Source organism: Leguminivora glycinivorella, chromosome 24 (genome assembly GCF_023078275.1).
Source record: "Leguminivora glycinivorella isolate SPB_JAAS2020 chromosome 24, LegGlyc_1.1, whole genome shotgun sequence".
Classification (NCBI taxonomy): Eukaryota; Metazoa; Arthropoda; class Insecta; order Lepidoptera; family Tortricidae; genus Leguminivora; species Leguminivora glycinivorella.
In genome coordinates this window covers 6,973,102-6,994,438 of record NC_062994.1, presented here as the reverse complement: position 1 = coordinate 6,994,438, position 21,337 = coordinate 6,973,102, and the positions used below count along the sequence as shown (strand labels likewise).

Below are 21,337 nucleotides of genomic sequence, written 5' to 3'. Positions count from 1 at the left end.
AGCTATGAATAGAATAAGTGCATAAAGTCCACAGACCATCGCACTTCTAGACGGAACATTCAAGCCAACTCACGCCGTGGCTTGCGTGGGCGACGGTCGCGCGATGACGCGCGACGGCGATGCGACGCATACGAAATCAAACCTTATCGATATGGAAGTATGAGACGCGACGGCGACGGTCGCGCGACCGCCCTCGCAAGACACGGCGTAAAAGTGGTTTTGCACCGGCAGGTCGAAACGTGACGAGACGTTGCGTGAATTGAAATCAAGCTGACCCTTTTGGAGCTTGCCTGAACAACAAAAATCTATCGCGAGAACCAACATGTTTCTATTGTTTCTGTCGCAGAGTTCATTTATAAATACTCTATGTCTAAATCGATACAGCTCATTTTTACACCAAAATTTGACTATTTCAATTAAGATTCACACATTCTCATCAATCCGCGAAGCGACGTGTTTCTGTTGTCAGTTGCATAATCAATTTATACTCTATAGTTATCCTATATTACAATCAGCAGGTCTCATTTCTACACCAACAAATATTTTAATTCAGTCCTTACTATTTCCACCGAACATGTGCTCCAAGAATTTATAGATGACAATTTAAATGAAGTTACCTACTCGTAAGCACAAAATTACGCCGTGGCTTGAGTGCGCGACGGTCGCGCGATGGTCGCGCGACGGCGATGCGACGCATGCGAAATCAAACCTTATCGATATGGAAGTAGACGATGCGATGAGACGCGACGGCGACGGTCGCGTCGTAGACATCCTAATTATAAGTAACTATGTAGGTACACAGTTTTAAGAATCTTGCCGTACCCTTCACAGGGTGTCATGTGTTCATATTAAAATCCATCACGTAACATCCTGTACGTACCATGGTCAGCAAATAAATGATTTATGACGATTTATGATTTATGAGAAGAAATGTTGTCATACAATTTTCAATTTACGCCGCGCCGCGTCGCGTCTCGTCCTGCCGGTGGAAAATCGCCTTCAAAGTTACCACACTGGTCAAATCGTGATATTTTACCAGTAAAATTTGTCATATCTTTGTGAGCGCGCGCTCTTTAAAAACTCTGGGTAGCCTGTGGTCTACACAAATCGATTTCCCCCTTAGGTAAACCTTGCACCCACCCTTTCAGTTTATTGATTATTTCGGCCTCATTCGTACAAAGATTCTGATATGAGTAAGATGGCACTGCGATATTATATCACTACTAACTAGAACGATTTTTAGCATTATGTCGTTTTTCACAGACTTTTGAAAGATAAAGATAAAGATAAAGATATTTTATTTGCTAAAATGCAGTGTTATACCATAGGTGGACAGAATTAATAATGTGCGTACATTTTGCTTGAAGAAGCATGCAAAATATTCTTATAAGCTAGGTAGGTACTAAATCTAAACATTATATACAAAAGTATGTTATACAAGCTTAGTCTACACATATAATTATACAACTCCAAAACAGACATTAATTCAATTACTCACATTAAAATTCTGATTACCGTTAATTCATATATTATATTGAAATTCATATTATTATTAAAATCCTTATACATTCCTTGATTATAAAAGTAAAATAAAAATCCTATTATTATTCATTCATTTACAGATGCCAAATATTCATCTATTCTATAAAAACATTTTTCTAAACAGAATTTATACAATTTAAATTTAAAATCGGGCATGTCAGAGTTCCTTATGTCTAGGGGTAGATGATTAAATATTTTAATTGACATGCATAATATGTTATTTGAAAAAAAAGCTGTCTTAGAGAGATAGGGATAACATAAATCAGAGCCGTGTCTTGATTGATAAATTGTGGTTGATGCCTTATTTTTGAATGAATATATGTTCAATTTGACAAAGAGACTAATCTCATAAATATATAATGATGGCAATGTCAAAACCTTTAACTCGTGGAAGAGAGGTCGACAGGGTTCTAGTTGATGCACACCACATATAGCTCGTACACATTTCTTTTGTAGCAGAAATACCTTTTGCATATTGCTACAGTTACCCCAAAGTACTATGCCATAACGCAAATTGGACATTATGTGCCCGTTGAAGGCTAATAGTGCAGTTTTTTGTGACGATATTTGAGAGATCCTTCGCAGGGCAAATATAAACCTGTTCAATTTGTCAATGAGCATTTCGGTGTGGTCTTTCCAGTTTGTGTGGCAATCTAAAATAATACCCAGGAAACGAATTGATGACACACCCTCTATTGTATGACCGAAGGCGAATTCATGCGTTCGAGATTCAAAATTCATACTATTCTGAACTGTCACTGCATACATCACAATAACAGCGGCCTCTTGACAATAGTCATAACTTACATGTTCTTGTCAGATTTTGACAATAGTCATAACTTACATGTTCTTGTTAGGTTGTCGGTTCTACGGCTACCACTTCAGCCCACTGCCACTTCAGCTTGCTAACATAAATTCCCCAATGAACAATTTTCGTTATAAAAACCAGGGATTGTTTACATATGATTTACGTACTTCATACTAACAATCGTACCTCGATTTTTAGCGCCACTTATTAAATACCATCATAACTACACTGATGAATGATGATGCCTACAATTTTTTTTTTTTTTCAAAATGTGTGTTGACATGATCTCATGATTTTAAAATAAAGAAATATGTCATTTGTTCTTATAAAAAATAAAAACACGCAAAAATATTTGGGTAAAATATGATTTTGGCCACTTCCAGGCCGCGAAACAGCGCCATCTAGTTTAAAGCTTAAAAGGCCCATAAATTTCAGGGCTTTTTTGTATGGACTTTGTAGGATTATTTATATACGATTTACATACTTCATACTAAGAATCGTACCTCGATTTTAGCGCCATCTATTAAATACCATCATAACTACACTGATGACGCCTACATTTTTTTTTTCAAATTGTGTGTTGACGTGATCTCATGATTTTAAAATAAAGAAATATGTCATTTGTTCTTATAAACAATAAAAACACCCAAAAAATATTTGGGGAAAATACGATTTTGGCCACTTTCAAGCTGCGAAACAGCGCCATCTAGTTTTAAACTTAAAAGGGATCATTTCAGGGGTACGCTTTTTTGTATGGGCTTTGTTACTTCAGTATTAAATCGTTATTGTTAAAACATTTGATTTGATTCATCTACGTATCCACAGAAATTACCTTGTCACTCTAAATGGTCATTGCTATTAAATAATGTAGGCGTAGGCGCAAAAGGGTTATTTAACACGTTAAACGCCAATGTAAATTTTGATTACTTTCGTTTGAGCCGCGTTGGTCACCGGTGACCGGCACTAACACTCTCTGTTTAAGCCATGGGGGTCACCGGTGACCGCGATGTAGGTTCATCTTTGATCGGCTGTTTTGAACTCACGGACACTATTATATGGGAAAACTCTATTTGACATATACGGCGTGACCTCATGGAATAGTTTGCACGCTTTGGTTCTCGTTTGTACCTATTGATAGACGAGATAGAGCCAGTGCATTCCAATTGGAATGTATCCATTGGTTATTGTAATAAAAACAATATTATATTGTTAGTAAGCATTAATAACCCGACTTATTTTTACTAAGAAATTAAATAAAACACAAAACTTATGAAACGAACAATTTAAAAGTTCAATTTAATATAATACACATACTCTATAAATCTGCTTGCCCTAGCCGGACCTTCTTTTTTAGCCAATCTATGAGCTACTCTTCTAGCTCTTGGAGCAGGACTAGCAGGAGGCTGTATTGTATTTTATTATTCATATTATCACCATAACACTATTATATCTAAATCATATGTACTAAACACAGTCACAAAATGATATGGTCAGATGACTGAGGTGTCATCTTTTCTACAAGAAAGTCCAAGACTAACTGACTTACTTACACAGTTTTGTAGGGAATATAAATACAAAATATTCAATTGAAAAACGTTTACGAGTGTAAAAAATAAGAGCAGTAATAAAAGATAAACGCTGATGTACTTCCCAAAAATGTAATTCCAAACATATGTCATTGCAAAAATAGCAGAAAAGCGTCGGCATAATCAAAGGTACACCGCGTGGCAATAAAAAAATGTATTTACACAAATACACAGGTGTTAGAAAAGAAACAAAAGAAGCAAATAAAATGCATTTATAAAGTTTAATTGGGGAAAGGCGTAGTGTTGCAATACATACAATACAAACAGATGTGCCGCTGTGGGCGGCACTGTGGCCCCCCACGGCCCTACGCGAAGGAATCACAGATTTGTTTCCCCGCAGGCCATGACGGCCACCGGTGACCGGCACTGATATTTACGAGTAATTTTGTAAATTAATAGTTTATTTCATGTGTTGCGTTAATAATGTGAAGTTTATTTTGAAAATTTGACAAAAAATCATCATGTAAAAAATGGTAAAAATATAAAATTTCATATGGCCTAACTGATACACGAAGTGCCGGACACATGGTGTCCACCATGGCGTTTAACGTGTTAATTATCGAATAACCCCATATCTAACCGAACACAAACTCTTTGAAAATCTGTTCAAATATTTCGCAAATCTCGTTCGATTTGATTCGATATCTATTCGTAACCGCGTCACTGGTAATATTTACGATGATCGACAAAATAATCGAGTTTTGCACAATTTATACACTTGTGTAGCATGTGAACCTAAATTTTTAGGGAGCCTTGCCAAAATGGGTTGGCAACGCGCATGTGACACTCCTTGAACTGCAAGCGTCCATAGGTTACGGTGACCGCTTTCCATCAGGCGGACCGTATGCTTGTTTGCCACCGACGTAGTATAAAAAAATGTTATAAATGTCGTTCAGCTGCGTTCGTGGCCCACTAACATGGTCTCGCCGGAAGATCAGCGCTGACCCCCGGGTCAGCATTTATGCTGAGGCGGGACCATTTCGTGGTAAACCATTTTTTTTTTATCTCATCACTTATTAGAATTTTATATAATACTTATGTATATTAATTGTGTTTACCATTGAATAAATTATTGAATCTGAATCTGAATCTGAATCTTATAATATATAGTTTCATCACGTAATCTGCTGTGTCTGTATACCACCATAGATTAAATTATTATAAGAAGATCATACCATTAATGTATGGGACATTAAATTACGACCGCCTAAGAACGCGCATCACACATAGATGGCGCCACAGAAAATGCCTTGTTGCCATCGATTATTTGTAGATTGGCGTTAAGTGTCACTTTCGAGCCATAAATCTATGTCAAAAGTGACACTTAACGCCATCTACATGTATAATCGAAAGCTACAAGATTTTTGTGGCGCCTTCTATGTGTGGTGTAGTGTATCCGCGTTCTTAGGCGGTCGCATTTTAATGTATGGGATTATTAATTATATTTAATCTATGGTTTAACATAAAATTTCATGGAGAATAATTTAACTCGTTGTATAACAACTGCAATAGATTATAAACGGTGAGACCACAACTCAAACACATTTGAGGATACGTTGGCTGGTATTTTTGGTTCGTTAGTGGTCATTTTGAATCATTTTATTCATTTGCGGTCGTGTTTTCGTGATGTTTATTGCTCTTAATTATATCATCTGCTTCTGTTTTAACATCCACACTAATATTATAAATGGGAAAGTGTGTGTGTCTGTTTGTTTATCCGTCTTTCACGGCAAAACGTAGCTATAAATTGACGTGATTTTTTAAGTGGAGATAGTTGAAGGGATGGAGAGTGACATAGGCTACTTTTTGTCTCTTTCTAAAGCGAGCGAAGCCACGGGCAAAAGCTAGTACTATATACATAATAGTTTATTATATAATGGTAACTTTATGAAGGCTGTAAAAGTTGAGTACCGCGTTTAGGCCACGAGGCCTGCCGAGTGGCCTAAGTAAGGTACGAGACTTTTAGCCTTAGAGTAGAAAAAAGGTATTAAAATACAGTGTTGAGTAACATATTTATTTTCAATTTAAACATATGGCACGCTTGGACCGACACCATTGACATCGTCTTACCATTTTTATGACACAGCTCCTTCACTTACAGCTGAGCTCTCAGGACCATGCGCGGATCCAGGGGGGGGTCATGGAGGTCATGACCCCCCCCTGGAGCCTAGGTTGGCCATACAAATAGACCACGTGACCCCCCCCCCCCCTCTAGGGTTTGGGCCTTTACCACGTGACCCCCCCTAGGCACGAAGCTGGATCCGCGCTTGCTCCGGACGTTTAGAATCCGGCTAACAATGATACCTTTTATTTCAGGGAGCGTCCACCCCATGTTCACCGTGACTACTCACCCCTCGTATTCCTCCCATGAGCTGTGCCTGGGTCGTACGGAGACCAGCCCCAGTCATAGCCAGATGTCGAGAAATTCCAGCAGGAAGAGCAGTAACTCCTTGAGGGTTAACCAGTCCACCAAGATAGAAGGTTAGTTATAGTCTATTAGCCATTCACGTGATTTGGATTTTCATAAATGGCACGCTAAACTGCTTCGACATAAAATTAGCCAAACATTTCAATATGTAGCCACAGCTACTGCAAGCAATTCAAAGGTGTGCAAGCTCGTAGCTCCAGCTACTGAAAGCATGTGAGTAGTTAGACTAGTTGAAATAAGGTTGTCAGAGCTCAACGAAGGGTTTGGGACGGTAACCCGCGTGAAACACCTCTGGAGTTAATGCCGCCCATAGGCTGCGAAGTCTGTTTCCCAACAAGCGAGTCACGCTTGCCCTGGAATAGTTAATTCTGAAAATAAGGAGCTCAGCATAGGTACGGAGTGTTAGGTTCGACCTCAACCTCTCTAGTTGCAGGCATTCATAGACTAGAATGTTACTATTAGACGGCCTGGGTGCTTGTTTACTACCTACGTAGTATAAAAAATAAGTCAGGCAACATCGTGTGCTTTATAACATACTAGCTTTTTCCCGCGGCTTCGCCCGCGTACTAATCTTGTTTGCCCATACACACTTTGGACCCCCATTTCACTCCCTTAGGAGATGAATTTTGAAAAATCCTTTCTTAGTGCTCCTCTACACTTTATAAGGAACCTACGTGCCAAATTTGGAATCTTTAGGACCAACAGTTTCGGCTGTGCGTTGATATGTCAGTCAGTCAGTCAGTCAGTCAGTCAGTTTCTTCTTTTATTTATTTATACACATTTAGACAATTGCAACAAGTGTCTCATTTGGTCTCCTTGGCTTATTTGATGTTTTATCCTTTCAGATTTCAAGCACCTCATGCGACGGTCTTCCACGCTTGAAGTCCACACCGCCAGGGTCTCGTTGAAGGACATCGTCTGCTACCTATCCCTGCTGGAAGCTGGTAGACCTGAGGATAAGCTGGAGTGTAAGTTTAAAAAGTTTAGGTACTTATAAGAACAACATACATTCAAATACATACATAGAAATTGGAATACAGAGTTAAGTTTCAGTGCCTTTTAGCCATGAATAGGTTGAAAGAGAACAAAGAAAAGATATTAAACATTGATGTGACCAACTCACCACACGACGACACGCATACCTATTTAATCAGAACTTATTTTTGTGGTGTCCGCGGATTTAAACCCCAGCTCATACCATTCTCTAAATAGTAGGCGTAACACCTCTTACACAAAATATTTTGTATTATAAGCTTATACTGGAATATATACCATACACTTGCCATGCAAAGCGATCATGGCCACTGGTGGCGAAGCCGGGAATCAAACCCGGGTCTCCAGCTATCACGGCTGACGTACTGGACCGCTACAATGAACGAAATGTCTCTAGTGTATCTCTGAAGGTTAGGCGCCTTTGACCAATTCTTAGGGCGAGCAATGTGTGCTTGCCCCTGAATATGAATCCTTTTGCAGGATTTCGATATAGCGAGAGAGAAAAAAACTTGCAAAAACAAATCAAAAAAGATTTATTAAAATAATTTCATTGGTTCCCTACGTTCAAAGCCACACGACTCCGCTGTCTCGGCCACCTGGAAAGGATGGGAGAGGATTGTGGTGTGAGAAGAGCATATGTGGGACACCCGGGTGGAAAATGTCTGCGTGGGCGTCCCAGATATCGCTGGTGCGAGGAAGCCCTGAAAGACCTGTCCTCACTCGGTTTACCCATCGTGTGAAGTGGCGCAGGATAGGGCAGAGTGGCGATCTCTTGTGTCGGCCAAGATCCTTTTTGGGTCGCTGTGCCAGTGAAGTAATAGTTCCCTACGTTGGGTTAGTATATTTACTTTACAGGACTAAATATTGATATAGAATATTAATTTATTCCAGTCATGTTCCGCCTATACGACACCGATGGCAACGGAGTCCTGGACACCAACGAGATGGACTGCATCGTCAACCAGATGATGACTGTAGCTGACTACTTGGGCTGGGAAACTTCGGAACTTAAACCGGTGAGACACATCACACAATTTCACTTAGTTTATTGAAGTAAGAAATTAGAATTATGAAATTAGAAATAATTTATTATGAATAACATAAGTGTACAGTGGTTATTCTTAAAGACTAAGAATTTTATAAGGGATTTAAACAAATTCCTGAGATAGGATAGTTCGTGTGTTGCAGGCAATAAACAAGGACTTAATTGGTAAATTATTTTTAATTATTCACTAGAATAAAGCTAATTATTTTAATTATAAATAAACAAAAACATATTACAGTAGGTTCTCAACTATGTAACTAATTATTATACAACCATAAGCAAAATTTCTGTTATCATCGTACCTACGTCATACAATAAACATAGCAACATAGGCGGATATGAGTAATACGTGTTTTTCTTTTGTGTTAAGTAATTTAGCTTGATACACATTTTTACTAAAGTACAACATGCTATTTCCTATATCAGCAAAATTTTAATAAACAGGGTCAAAGTCAAATTTACGTAAATCATTTTCAAGTTTGTTTATGTTTCATTAGTGACAAATTGCATGCATTACGTGACTTAAGTATGTTAAAATAAGGTTCTAAGTAAAACTTCTGATGCGACTTCCAACTAGCAGCGCGTTACACTCAGTCATTGTTACTTTGCGTGGAATGCCGCTCACTCAGCGCGTAACATTCTGTAACGCGACTCACTCATTCCATTCATTCACTTATTCACTCAGTCCAAGAACAGAATGCCCAGAATGGTTTTGAATGGTGGAATGGTTGGTGTTTTAAGTATATTTAGATCGGATGAAACTGCACTGCATTGTCAACCAGTTGACGGAAGACGTACGCGTTTTGTAACAATCTCAATATTTATTTTTCAGATTCTACAAGACATGATGGTGGAAATAGACTATGACGCTGATGGAACCGTGTCCCTGGATGAGTGGAAAAGAGGAGGGTATGTTAAAAAAATGTTCAATATATTTCTACAGTAAATAACTGTTATAGGTTCAATTATTCACTCATGATGTAGAAGTATGCAGCCAGAACTCGTCGTCATCATCATCATCATCATATCAGCCCTTTATCGCCCACTGCTGAGCATAGGCCTCTCTTCTAGTACGCCACTTGTCCTGGTCCTGAGCTAGTCATCCAGTTGTGACCCGCAATTTTCCGGATGTCGTCCACCCAACGAGCTAACTCGTCACAAATATATATAATCTCGGGCAGCAATCCCTTCTAGGCTTAACCTATGTTACTTTTTTGTATCGTCTAGTTTCATAAACTCAACCAAACGGAGTAGACAGAGCACATGAAACTGATCAAATAAACAAATAAATATTATGTGACATTCTTGGACATTCTTATCGGTTTCATAGGTTGCCTGGAAGAGATCGCTCTTTAGCGATTAGGCCGCCTGTTGTTTACCTCTGTAATAAAATTAATTGTAATGTGTGTGTTCATATGTACATTCCTGAGGTTGTGCAATAAAGTGGATTTGTATTGTATTGTATTGTATTCTTACACAGATTGACAGAGTCCCACGGTAAGCTCAAGAAGGCTTGTGTTGTGGGTACTCAGACAACGATATATATAATATACAAATACTTATATACATAGAAAACATCCATGACTCAGGAACAAATATCTGTGTTCATCACAAAAATAAATGCCCTTACCGGGATTCGGATTTTAGTGCAAATTCTTGGCAATTAAGAGGTTGAAAGAAAACGAAATTGTGTGTACGTAAAAACACATCCTAAAAAGACAGCAAGAAGATTAAAAATGTTATTATTTTCAGGATGACAACCATTCCACTCCTGGTGCTACTAGGTCTCGACACCAACGTGAAGGAGGACGGTGAACATGCTTGGAGACTGAAGCACTTCAGCAGACCAGCGTATTGTAACCTGTGCCACAACATGCTCGTGGGACTTGGGAAGAAGGGACTGTGTTGTATATGTAAGTATATTTGAAAGAGAAATAAAAAAAATTAGGACAAGCTTTTATCGCCGATTGTACTTTTCTTTCAACAGTCATATAGCTCTCCGAAACGTTTCTAAAAACCCCTCACTCGTTGGGGATACGACATTTCATTACAGAGTTCCTATGACCACCTTTCTGCTCCATCAACAATTCAGCTCCATGATACCGGTAATATTGCATTGTCACGTGATTTATATCTTCTTCTTCTTCTTCCAGTGCCATCTCCTACCGGAGGTTGGCTATCATAAGGGCTATACAGACTTTAGATACAGCCGCGCGGAATAATGAGAGTGATTTATATATATGTGTGCAAATTTCAGCTCAATCGGAAATCGGGAAGTGGCTCTTTTACTTGCAAGATTTGATTACAGACAGACAGACAACGGGACAGGTGAAAAAATAAAAGCTTGTTATATTAGTTAAAATTGTACATACTAAATCACCTATATATTGTTGCAGTCTGCAAGTATACGGTTCACGAGCGGTGTGTGCAGCGCGCGCCAGCTTCCTGCATAGCAACGTACTCAAAATCGAGAAGGGCCTCCGCCACTCTGGCGCATCATTGGGTTGAAGGTATGTTTTATGTTATGTTGGTATCCCGATACACTAGTCTAAGTCTAGAGAACTAGACAGCAATGCCAGGAAATGTTCATTAAGTCAGGGACCGACTGAAAATCAGCGCCTTGACTTGCCGTGGAAATATGCTAAGTGGGGTCCCATTTAGCAACTACTTTGTGTTGTATGTTCCATTTTATATTAAATTTGTCCAATTTGATGTTAAATAACGTACCTATATTCTATTCTATTAAATTCTCATTTACTAAGCACGATATTTACCAACCCTTAGGCCACCTGAACTCTGAAGCTTCTAATAAGGAGTTTAACAAACTTCTCATAAATGCGCCTTAGACCCCCACGGCACAGCATAATAAAGAGTACTATTGTACAGTATGACCACTCCCGCTCCCCGCTGAAAGCTCTCGGTTACCTCACTGTTACCGCCTATCAAAAACGCGAACAGTCGACCTGTCATATTTCACTCATACAAGCATAGTACGCGTTCACCTACACGAGTTTAGACTGTGTGCTAGGAACGCGCCTCTTTCATATTGATCGCCAGTATCCGAGGTGTGCCAACGACCGCAGGTTTCCAACCCCACGTGCCGCAATATCTAGAAACTAATGTTGCGATGAATAAAGAAGATTTTGAACTGTCACCAGGAAACTGCCACGGCAAATGCGCTCGGTGTCGAAAGAAGATCAAAGGATACAACGGGATCACTGGGTTACACTGCCGCTGGTGTCATATAACGGTATGCTATTTACTTAGTTAATAGCAAATAATATATAATAGTTCAAGTACAGAAGGCTCACTGCTTTGATTTTCACAAAATCCTTTCATAATTCTTACGTACATTAACAAACGGACCACACGCGAGCGATTGCGCCGCGCGAAGGTCGTCACCACTGAATGGGCCGCGAATGCGCGGCCGCCGGCATGCACTTGTAGCTCGGTGAAAGAATCGCGGAGTTAGCCGCTCCTGTTAATAAGTATAACAAGGTCAAAGAAAAATTTTTGGATAGAGTATTGTCCTGAAGGACCTTCATCATCCTCCTTGCGTTATCCCGGCATTTGCCACGGCTCATGGGAGCCTGGGGTCCGCTTTGTCCTGAAGGACCTTAGGGCATTATATCTGCCATTTCGGGCCACTTGCACCAACGAAGATGGAGGGTTAACCCACCAATTTATATGGAATTTGACAGTTGACAGCCCACTAACTCTGATTTAAGTTGTTGGTACAAGTGGGCCTTAAAGTTTTTTTTTACTAGCCTATAATGGTGTCCCACTGTTGGGCAAGGTCTTTCCCCTTAACCTCTATGACTTCCGGTTTAGTGCCTCTCCCGGTCAGTTACTAATGAAGGTGTTTAGGTCTTCCATCCATCTTCTGGGCCTGCCGCGTCCGCGCTCTATTTGTGGCGTCCTTGGTAGCTACACTAGCTCTGTCAGGATGCAAGCAGACGTGACCAGCCCAGTTTCTTATTAAATAGTTAATCCATACTAATATTATAAATGGGAAAGTGTGTGTGTCTGTTTGCTTGTCCGTCTTTCACGGCAGAACGGAGCGACCAATCGACGTGATTTTTTAAATAGAGATAGTTGAAGGGATGGAGAGTGACATAGGCTACTTTTTGTCTCTTTCTAGCGTGAGCGAAGCCGCGGGCATAAGCTAGTAAATGTATAATTTTGACAGCTCCACAACCGCTGCGTAGCCAACAACGCTGGAGGAACATGTTCCCTGGGGCGCCATTCTCGTCACATCCTGCCCCCGACTGCCATCCGTCCTCTAGTACTCGACCGACAACGGTCGTTACCTCACCGTCCACACCACGACCAGGTGAGACATAAACAGCCATTCTTCACTCTATCAAATCTTCACAATTGCTGCCAACAACGCGAGAGTGACAGGTTTTATTGACGCCGCCATGCTTGTTACATCCTGCCCCCACTGCCATCCGTCCACTTTTATTATGCCAAGCTTTTTTTTTTAATACTACGTCGGTGGCAAACAAGCGTACGGCCCGCCTGATGGAAAGCGGTCACCGTAACCTATGGACGCTTGCAACTCAAAGAGTATGCGCGTTAATTGCCACCCCATTAGAAACTTGTATATTCCCTTTTGCCGTGCCGTGTTAAGCTTGATCGAAAATGGTCACTTCCTCATAGTCCACATCACGACCAGGGGCCCGTTTCTCGAAAGGTACAAGCCTTGTATTACAAGTGTGTTTCCATGACAACCCATACGATTTGACAGTTCGCGCACTTGTAATACAAGGCTTGTACCTTTCGAGAAACGGGCCCCAGGTGAGAAAGACACAGGTATATCGGATCTTCACTCTATAACAGCACAACCACTGTCAAAAATGTGGCTGAAAAGATTTCTTTATGCCACCATGCTTATTGCACCCTAAGAAAGGGGGTAGTGAAATTCTTAACCCGTCAGCACACGGAATGTATATGAGATATGGTACTTTGTATGTATATCTTTCAGCCTTCTTTTTGTGCGATGTTATTGCCGTTTACTGTTCCATAAATTGAGTTAAAAACTTTCAAATGTCATAGATCCAACGCCAACCAACCCGTTCTATGTACGAAAAACAATTCGGGGAAATTAAGAATTTGACACAATTACAGGAATTTCTAGGGCAAGTCATAATGGAGCCACGTGGATAATATTTCGACCGGTCAAACCTATAGTTCCAAGTGGAAATATAAATTTCCTGATGGTACACTAGAAACCTCAAGCACAGTATAATAAAGAGTACCTGTTATATTTCACTCATTTTCACTCATACAAGCATAGTACGCGTTCACCTACACGAGCTTAGACTGTGTGCTAGGAACGCGCCTCTTTCATATATTTGATCACCAGTGTCCGAGGTGTCCCTCAAGTAAACCAACAAATCTAAAAACCTATTTCTCTTTCAGCAAACCCTCCCAACTTCCATCTCCCTCCCGATCTCCATCTCAGCCCCCCCAGAAGAAAAGAAAGAAGATAGGAAGGAACACCGAGCGCCCCCCATCTCCTTCCAGATCACGCCCCCCGATGGGAGCTGCCCCCTCCTCGTGTTTATTAATCCGAAGTCGGGGGGGCGCCAGGGGTCCAGAGTTTTGAGGAAGCTGCAGTATATTCTTAATCCGCGACAGGTGCATGATATTGCGAAGGGCGGACCCATGCAAGGTTAGTTTTTCTATTTTTAAAAGATTTAAGATAAAATTGAAAAATCATTTTCACCACACTAACTGGTAAAGGCTTACTTTGCTATTCGAAAACAGATAGTAAAATTTCATTTTATCCACAAGAGTGCAAAGTAATTTCATACAAATTTTAACTTGATGTCTTAAGCTGGCTGGTAGAATTTACCTATAAATGATGATTTAAAATCATAAATATTGAGTAGATCGATGGATTTGATTTAGTTTGATGTTTTATAGTCAGAATTTGGTTCGTGTTGGTGTGGTGACAAATTTTGTGTTTCACTCGGTGGCAAAGTTTGTTTAACCTTCGTGTCTTGAAACCCTCGCAGCGCTCAAGATTCCACTTTTTGAATCTTTGGAATATTTCGCTGGCTCGGGTATCAATATTGGCACGTGCGGTTAAACAACAATTTTGCCCCCTTGTAAAACAAATAACTATTTTGTTTTCGAAAGACGAACAACTTTCCGCTTGAGATTATTTATTTTAAATAATCAATCACACTAACGTACTGTGAACTATAAGATCTCTATCTTCTCGTTGTTCTGATATGGTTTATTTCATACTTAATCACGCCTGTATCTCATAAAGGGGTAAGCAGAGCACATGAACTATCAAGTTTCAGTGCCACTCTTGGCAAATAAGGGATTGAAAGAAAACGAAACTGTGACATTGCAGTGACAGGTTGCCAGCCTCTCGCCTACGCCACAATTTAACCCATATCCCACAGTCGACTTCTACGACACCCACGGGAAGAAAGGGGGTGGTGTAAGTCTTAACCCATCACCATACGGGTTTACTTCACCAACTAAATATTTTTTATGTACTAAATAAACACTTTGAAACTCAAGATATCAATTTATGATACTGATAGTGTTATATTCTACTTTTTTTTAATACTACGTCGATGGCAAACAAGCGTACGGCCCGCCTGATGGAAAGCGGTCACCGTAACCTATGGACGCCTGCAACTCAAAAAAGTGTCACATGCTTTCAATGTGGTAGTAAGGCCATTATCATATCTCAAGAAAACTGTAAAGTAATTTCTGTGTGCAGGTCTCCAGATGTTCAAAGACGCGAAAAACTACAGGGTGATATGCTGCGGTGGGGATGGAACTGTAGGCTGGGTGCTGGAAACCATGGGTAAGTCCTCTACTTTAGACCCTGATCTCACCAAACGCGAGTACGCGATGAGCTATGCGGTAATAGAAACGAAAAAAAAAACCGGCCAAGAGCGTGTCGGGCCACGCTCAGTGTAGGGTTCCGTAGTTTTCCGTATTTTTCTCAAAAACTACTGAACTTATCAAGTTCAAAACAATTTTCCTAGAAAGTCTTTATAAAGTTCTACTTTTGTGATTTTTTTCATATTTTTCAAACATATGGTTCAAAAGTTAGAGAGGGGGACGCACTTTTTTTTCCTTTAGGAACGATTATTTCCGAAAATATTAATATTATCAAAAAACAATCTTAGTAAACCCTTATTCATTTTTAAATACCTATCCAACAATATATCACACGTTGGGGTTGGAATGAAAAAAAATATCAGCCCCCACTTTACATGTAGGGAGGGTACCCTAATAAAACATTTTTTCCATTTTTTTATTTTTGCACTTTGTTGGCGTGATTGATATACATATTGGTACCAAATTTCAGCTTTCTAGTGCTAACGGTTACTGAGATTATCCGCGGACGGACGGACGGACGGACGGACAGACAGACATGGCGAAACTATAAGGGCCTGGCCACATGGGCGCGTTGCGGCGACGCACCGCAAAAATTCTGCGTTGCGTTGCCGCGCCGCCAGTTTTTGCGGCAGGAAATCTGCGGCGCGGCACCGCGACGCAAGAACTCGCGGTGCGTCGACGCACCGCAAAAACTCGCGGCGCGGCACCGCAACGCAGAATTTTTGCGGCGCGTCGACGCGCCGCCAAAACTGGCGGTGCGTCGCCGCGCCTCGATAACTATACACAGTGCAGAACTTCACGATCAGTCTTTATCCAGACATGGATCCCATTACGCGCATTCTGCTCTTGCTCGTATTACGGAGGCGCTTAAAAAAAAGGAGACGAAAAGAAGATGCTGGGTCAACCCATATATATATATTAGGGTGGAGCGAAAAAACACTTTTCTGGAATTAGCAAACCTAATAGTTATCAATCAATGCCCCTTAGTCTATGAAGCCTTTGTGCAAATTTTCAGCTTTTTAAATCAACATCTTCTGCCTCCGCATTAGGTTTGAAATTTTGAAAATCTCATACAAACCTGAAAATTCAACTTTTAGATAAAAAATGTTTTTCGGCAGTATTATTTTCAGTATATATTATTGATACATATTATTACAAGAAACTACCAAAAATTGCGAAAATAGCGTTGAAAATCGCCAATTTTCAGTATTTTAGCGGCTATTTTGGCGAATGTACTGAAACTAGACAAACTTTGGCGATTCTTGACGCTATTTTCGCAACTTTTTGTAGTTTCTCATAATGATATGTATCAATAACATATACTAAACATAATACTGCCGAAATTTTTAGGGTTCCGTAGTCAACTAGGAACCCTTATAGTTTCGCCATGTCTGTCTGTCCGTCCGTCCGTCCGTCCGTCCGTCCGTCCGTCCGTCCGTCCGTCCGTCCGCGGATAATCTCAGTAACCGTTAGCACTAGAAAGCTGAAATTTGGTACCAATATGTATGTCAATTACGCCAACAAAGTGCAAAAATAAAAAATGGAAAAAAATGTTTTATTAGGGTACTCCCCCTACATGTAAAGTGGGGGCTGATTTTTTTTTTCATTCCAACCCCAATGTGTGATATATTGTTAGATAGGTATTTAAAAATGAATAAGGGTTTACTAAGATAGTTTTTTGATAATATTAATATTTTCGGAAATAATCGCTCCTAAAGGAAAAAAAAGTGCGTCCCCCCCCCTCTAACTTTTGAACTATATGTTTAAAAAATATGGAAAAAATCACAAAAGTAGAACTTTATAAAGACTTTCTAGGAAAATCATTTTGAACTTGATAGGTTCAGTAGTTTTTGAGAAAAATACGGAAAACTACGGAACCCTACACTGAGCGTGGCCCGACACGCTCTTGGCCGGTTTTTTTTTTTATCTGAAAGTTGAATTTTTAGGTTTGTATGAGATTTTCAAAATGTCAACCCTAATGCGGAGGCAGAAGATGTTGATTTAAAAAACTGAAAATTTGCACAAAGGCTTCATAGACTAAGGGGCATTGATTGATAACTATTAGGTTTGGTAATTCCAGAAAAGTGTTTTTTCGCTCCACCCTAATATATATATAAAATGAATAATGACGGAACTCATTTTGAAAGGAAATATGCGGCATTAAAGACAAGTGAAGTGAAGTTCAAAGAATATTTCAGAATGACAATAGCAAGTTTCGAAGAAATGGTCTTTAAAATCTCACCTCGAATAAAAAAACAATATATTATATTTAGAAAACCTGTCGGACCTCTGGAGATGCTGAGATTAACTAAATATGCCGAATACCGAATATTTACCGAATATTCGGCCCATCTCTAATGTGGACAAAGGACGAAAGGACAGCCTTATAGACAGCAGGCAGGCAATTATGGTCGCGCGATAAATGATAAAAATATCAGGCTGTCCCTATCGCACTATTTGTAAGTGCGATAGGGACTAGGGACGGCCCGATGTTTTATCATTTATCGCGCGACCATGATTGCCCTGCAACTTCTTATTGCTATCGGTGTCGAGTACTTATCCAAGTTAGGTATCTATTTTAAATATGACGGTGTAATTGTGTGCAGTACAGTACCTACAAAAAAAATGGTACAGAAATTAAAAATAATTACAGTACGCTGAACCAAAATAATATATTACTTACAATACTATATATCATAGCATTTTTCCTGTCTTTGTGTATACTACCTACGGTTGGCAACCCTACGGCCGTTTTCACATTATCCGATCCGATATCGGATATAGGAAGGATGTAAAATGTAAGATTTATGCGCTTCCAGGTTTTTATTTATGTATTTAATAGATCATTATTACTAAAAAACGATATAAAACGCAAAAATCGCGGATTTAATGCAGATGGCAGTGGCACTCTCCTAGAACAGTTTTTGTCCGAGGCACCACCGAACTGCCGATATCGGCAGGACGCTTCCGACATTTTTGGCATGCCGGACCCCCCGCCAGCTGTCGGCCGATAATATTTGTGTGTGTGCGTATATAATGTAGGTATACGTTTGTAGTGTAGTGTGCGTGACAAAAATGGCGTCTATTAAACAGCTGCTGTTAATGATGAATTTTTGTTGAAAACAAAAAGATTGTAATTCATCGGTCCGAATTGCTGATACTAATTTTTTCATCTTTTAGTAGATATAGTTAAATGTAAAATTATAAGTATTTATTTTACTTGCCGCTCTTGAGTATTTTTATGCTCGTTATTTTAATTTTACAATAAAATATTTGAAATATAGTGCTTATAATTATTAAATATAAAACTTTTTAAAAATATTTTTTGATACAAAATCATACTTCATTGATTTGGAACAATGCGTTTTATCGGACCGACATCCGACACTATCGGAAGCGTTTATCGGATGTAGGATGTCGGTCCGACACCCGATATCGGATCGGATAATGTGAAAACGGCCTACACCGCTCAATGTGGCATTTGCACGATACAGCAACGTGCCGCGGCGGCCGGCCGTGTCGCAGTTGTTAACTAAGCTACCCTTGTGTGCGTGCGTGATGACACGATTCGCTGGTTGTTCTTTTAGGTATTTAAGTACTTTTAGGTGTTTAAGTACTTTTAGGTATTTAAGACGCTACAGGAGCGAAAATGGAAAGGAAAGGGAGCCCTTTCAATTTGGGAATTTTAGTTAAATATACTAGTGTTATTAACTAGATTTATCGAAAAAAATTGTCCATTCAGAACAACTCAGTTAAAAGATATTGCGAAAAAATTCTTTAAAATCGAGGTTCCGCTCTCGACTATTTCCTCCTTCAAAACTTAATGAATGGTAAGTGCGTTTTCACATTATCCGATCCGATATCGGATGTAGGACCGATATCCCATACATTACAGGCGCCATCTTGTATTTTTTCCATTGAAATCCTTATGACATCCGATATCGGATCGGATAATGTGAAACCGGCCTAACGGAATTTAATTACTAACAAAAATAATTGATTAGTCTATAATTTGGATGTTTAATTATTGCAATACATTAAGACGCTACGGGAGCGAAAATCCTAAAATGGAAAGGAGTCCCCCTTTCAATTTGGGAATTTTAGTTAAATATACTAGTTTTATTAACTAGATTTATCGAAAAAAAAAATTTCATTAAGAACAACTCAGTTAAAAGATATTGCGAAAAAATCTTTGAAATCGAGGTTCCACTCTCTTTTCCTCCTTCAAAACTTATTTAAACGGAACGAAATTTGAGAATCTGAATAATTTAAAATGAAATAATCTGTGTCGGACCGTTTAGATTTTTTGGACAATTGTTACCGATCTTGAGTATCCCTTTTTCGAGCCATATTGAAAAATGCCGTTTTTAGAAATTTTTGATTGGATCTAGCATCTTTTAAAATAAGAATAGCAAAAAATATCAAAACGGTCCGACTCAGAAAAAATAATAATAATCTGTGTCGAAAAAATCATTGCTCTATCTTCAAAAACCAAGGAGGAAATAGTCGAGAGCGTTTGTATGGAGAACTGACCTGTATCGTATCGTCTTAAGAAATCTGATTTCAAAGGTTTAGGTAGGAAATCTAATCATCAATATTATTGCAATGTAAAATTATTTTTTTCTTTTTTCTCCGTGTTTTCTAACGCGCTTATTTTTAGGAAGCGGTTTTTAGGGTTCCGTAGTCAACTAGGAACCCTTATTGTTTCGCCATGTCTGTCTGTCTGTCCGTCCGTCCGTCCGTCCGTCCGTCCGCGGATAATCTCAGTAACCGTTAGCACTAGAAAGCTGAAATTTGGTACCAATATGTATATCAATCACGCCAACAAAGTGCAAAAATAAAAAATGTAAAAAAATGTTTTATTAGGGTACCCCCCCTACATGTAAAGTGGGGGCTGATATTTTTTTTCATTCCAACCCCAACGTGTGATATATTGTTAGATAGGTATTAAAAAATGAATAAGGGTTTGCTAAGATCGTTTTTTGATAATATTAATATTTTCGGAAATAATCGCTCCTAAAGGAAAAAAAAGTGCGTCCCCCCCTCTAACTTTTGAACCATATGTTTAAAAAATATGAAAAAAATCACAAAAGTAGAACTTTATAAAGACTTTCTAGGAAAATTGTTTTGAACTTGATAGGTTCAGTAGTTTTTGAGAAAAATACGGAAAACTACGGAACCCTACACTGAGCGTGGCCCGACACGCTCTTGGGCGGTTTTTTTTCATGGTTTGTTTAAGGTACACACCGACATGTTGTAAACATTTTTTAGTTTTTCGTAAGTTTGTCGTTAACGGTGGTCTACAGCTAAAATTGATCTACGACAGAAATGAAGTAGGGAAGAAAACCGCCATGCTGAAGTGTATTTGTGCATGCCACGTCTGGTCTGTCGCATGCATGGTGAGACGACTTGGACGCCTTTATGAGTGACTGCATGGCCGGAAAAATAACACCAGAGGGAGTTGAGGAAATCAAGGGGAGAGGAGGCCTTTGCCCAGCAGTAGGGCACTATAACGGGCTAATTAAAAAAATCTGTACCAGTTTAATTTTAATCTATTTTTAAGAAAATTTCCTATTAAAATGTAGATTCTAGCGCAAAAAACGTACCTAGGTTTTTCCAGTTGAACATTATTTTTACATAGCTGCAAGCCACTATTTACGATTTAATCGATTTAAATAAAACTTGCCTACTAAATTATCCATTTGCATATTGATCGTAGTGAAAACACGTACGAAAACGACGTACGTTTTTCTGTTTTACTTTTTTAAAGGCACAGGTCACACGTTTTTCATCAAATTTATATCGTACCGTTTTGGTTTTTTGGCTAATTGTTACCAATCTTGAGTATCACTTTTTTTGCGCCATAATGAAAAAGGCAGTTTTTGGAAATTTTTGATTGACTCGAGCGTCTTTAAAAATAAAAATATCAAAACGTTCCAACACAGATAAGATTAATAATTAATAACAATCTGACTGGGAACAAATCAAATTATTTTATAGAATATTTTTTTGATTTGTTATTTAATAACCTAACAATAAATAAATAAATATAAATATTA

At 39.1% G+C, this 21,337-nt stretch overlaps 1 protein-coding gene across 1 annotated transcript in view; it reads left to right on the top strand.

Moving 5' to 3' along the window:
• Positions 1–21,337, top strand: part of LOC125238684 (diacylglycerol kinase 1) — a 191,519-nt gene that overhangs the window by 156,467 nt on the left and 13,715 nt on the right. The window contains exons 7-16 of the mRNA XM_048146079.1: positions 6,253–6,417; positions 7,210–7,332; positions 8,249–8,373; positions 9,235–9,311; positions 10,155–10,315; positions 10,799–10,912; positions 11,561–11,652; positions 12,592–12,735; positions 13,827–14,079; positions 15,151–15,237. Coding sequence (XP_048002036.1) covers positions 6,253–6,417; positions 7,210–7,332; positions 8,249–8,373; positions 9,235–9,311; positions 10,155–10,315; positions 10,799–10,912; positions 11,561–11,652; positions 12,592–12,735; positions 13,827–14,079; positions 15,151–15,237 — 1,341 coding nt within the window. The remainder of the gene's footprint in view (positions 1–6,252; positions 6,418–7,209; positions 7,333–8,248; positions 8,374–9,234; positions 9,312–10,154; positions 10,316–10,798; positions 10,913–11,560; positions 11,653–12,591; positions 12,736–13,826; positions 14,080–15,150; positions 15,238–21,337) is intronic.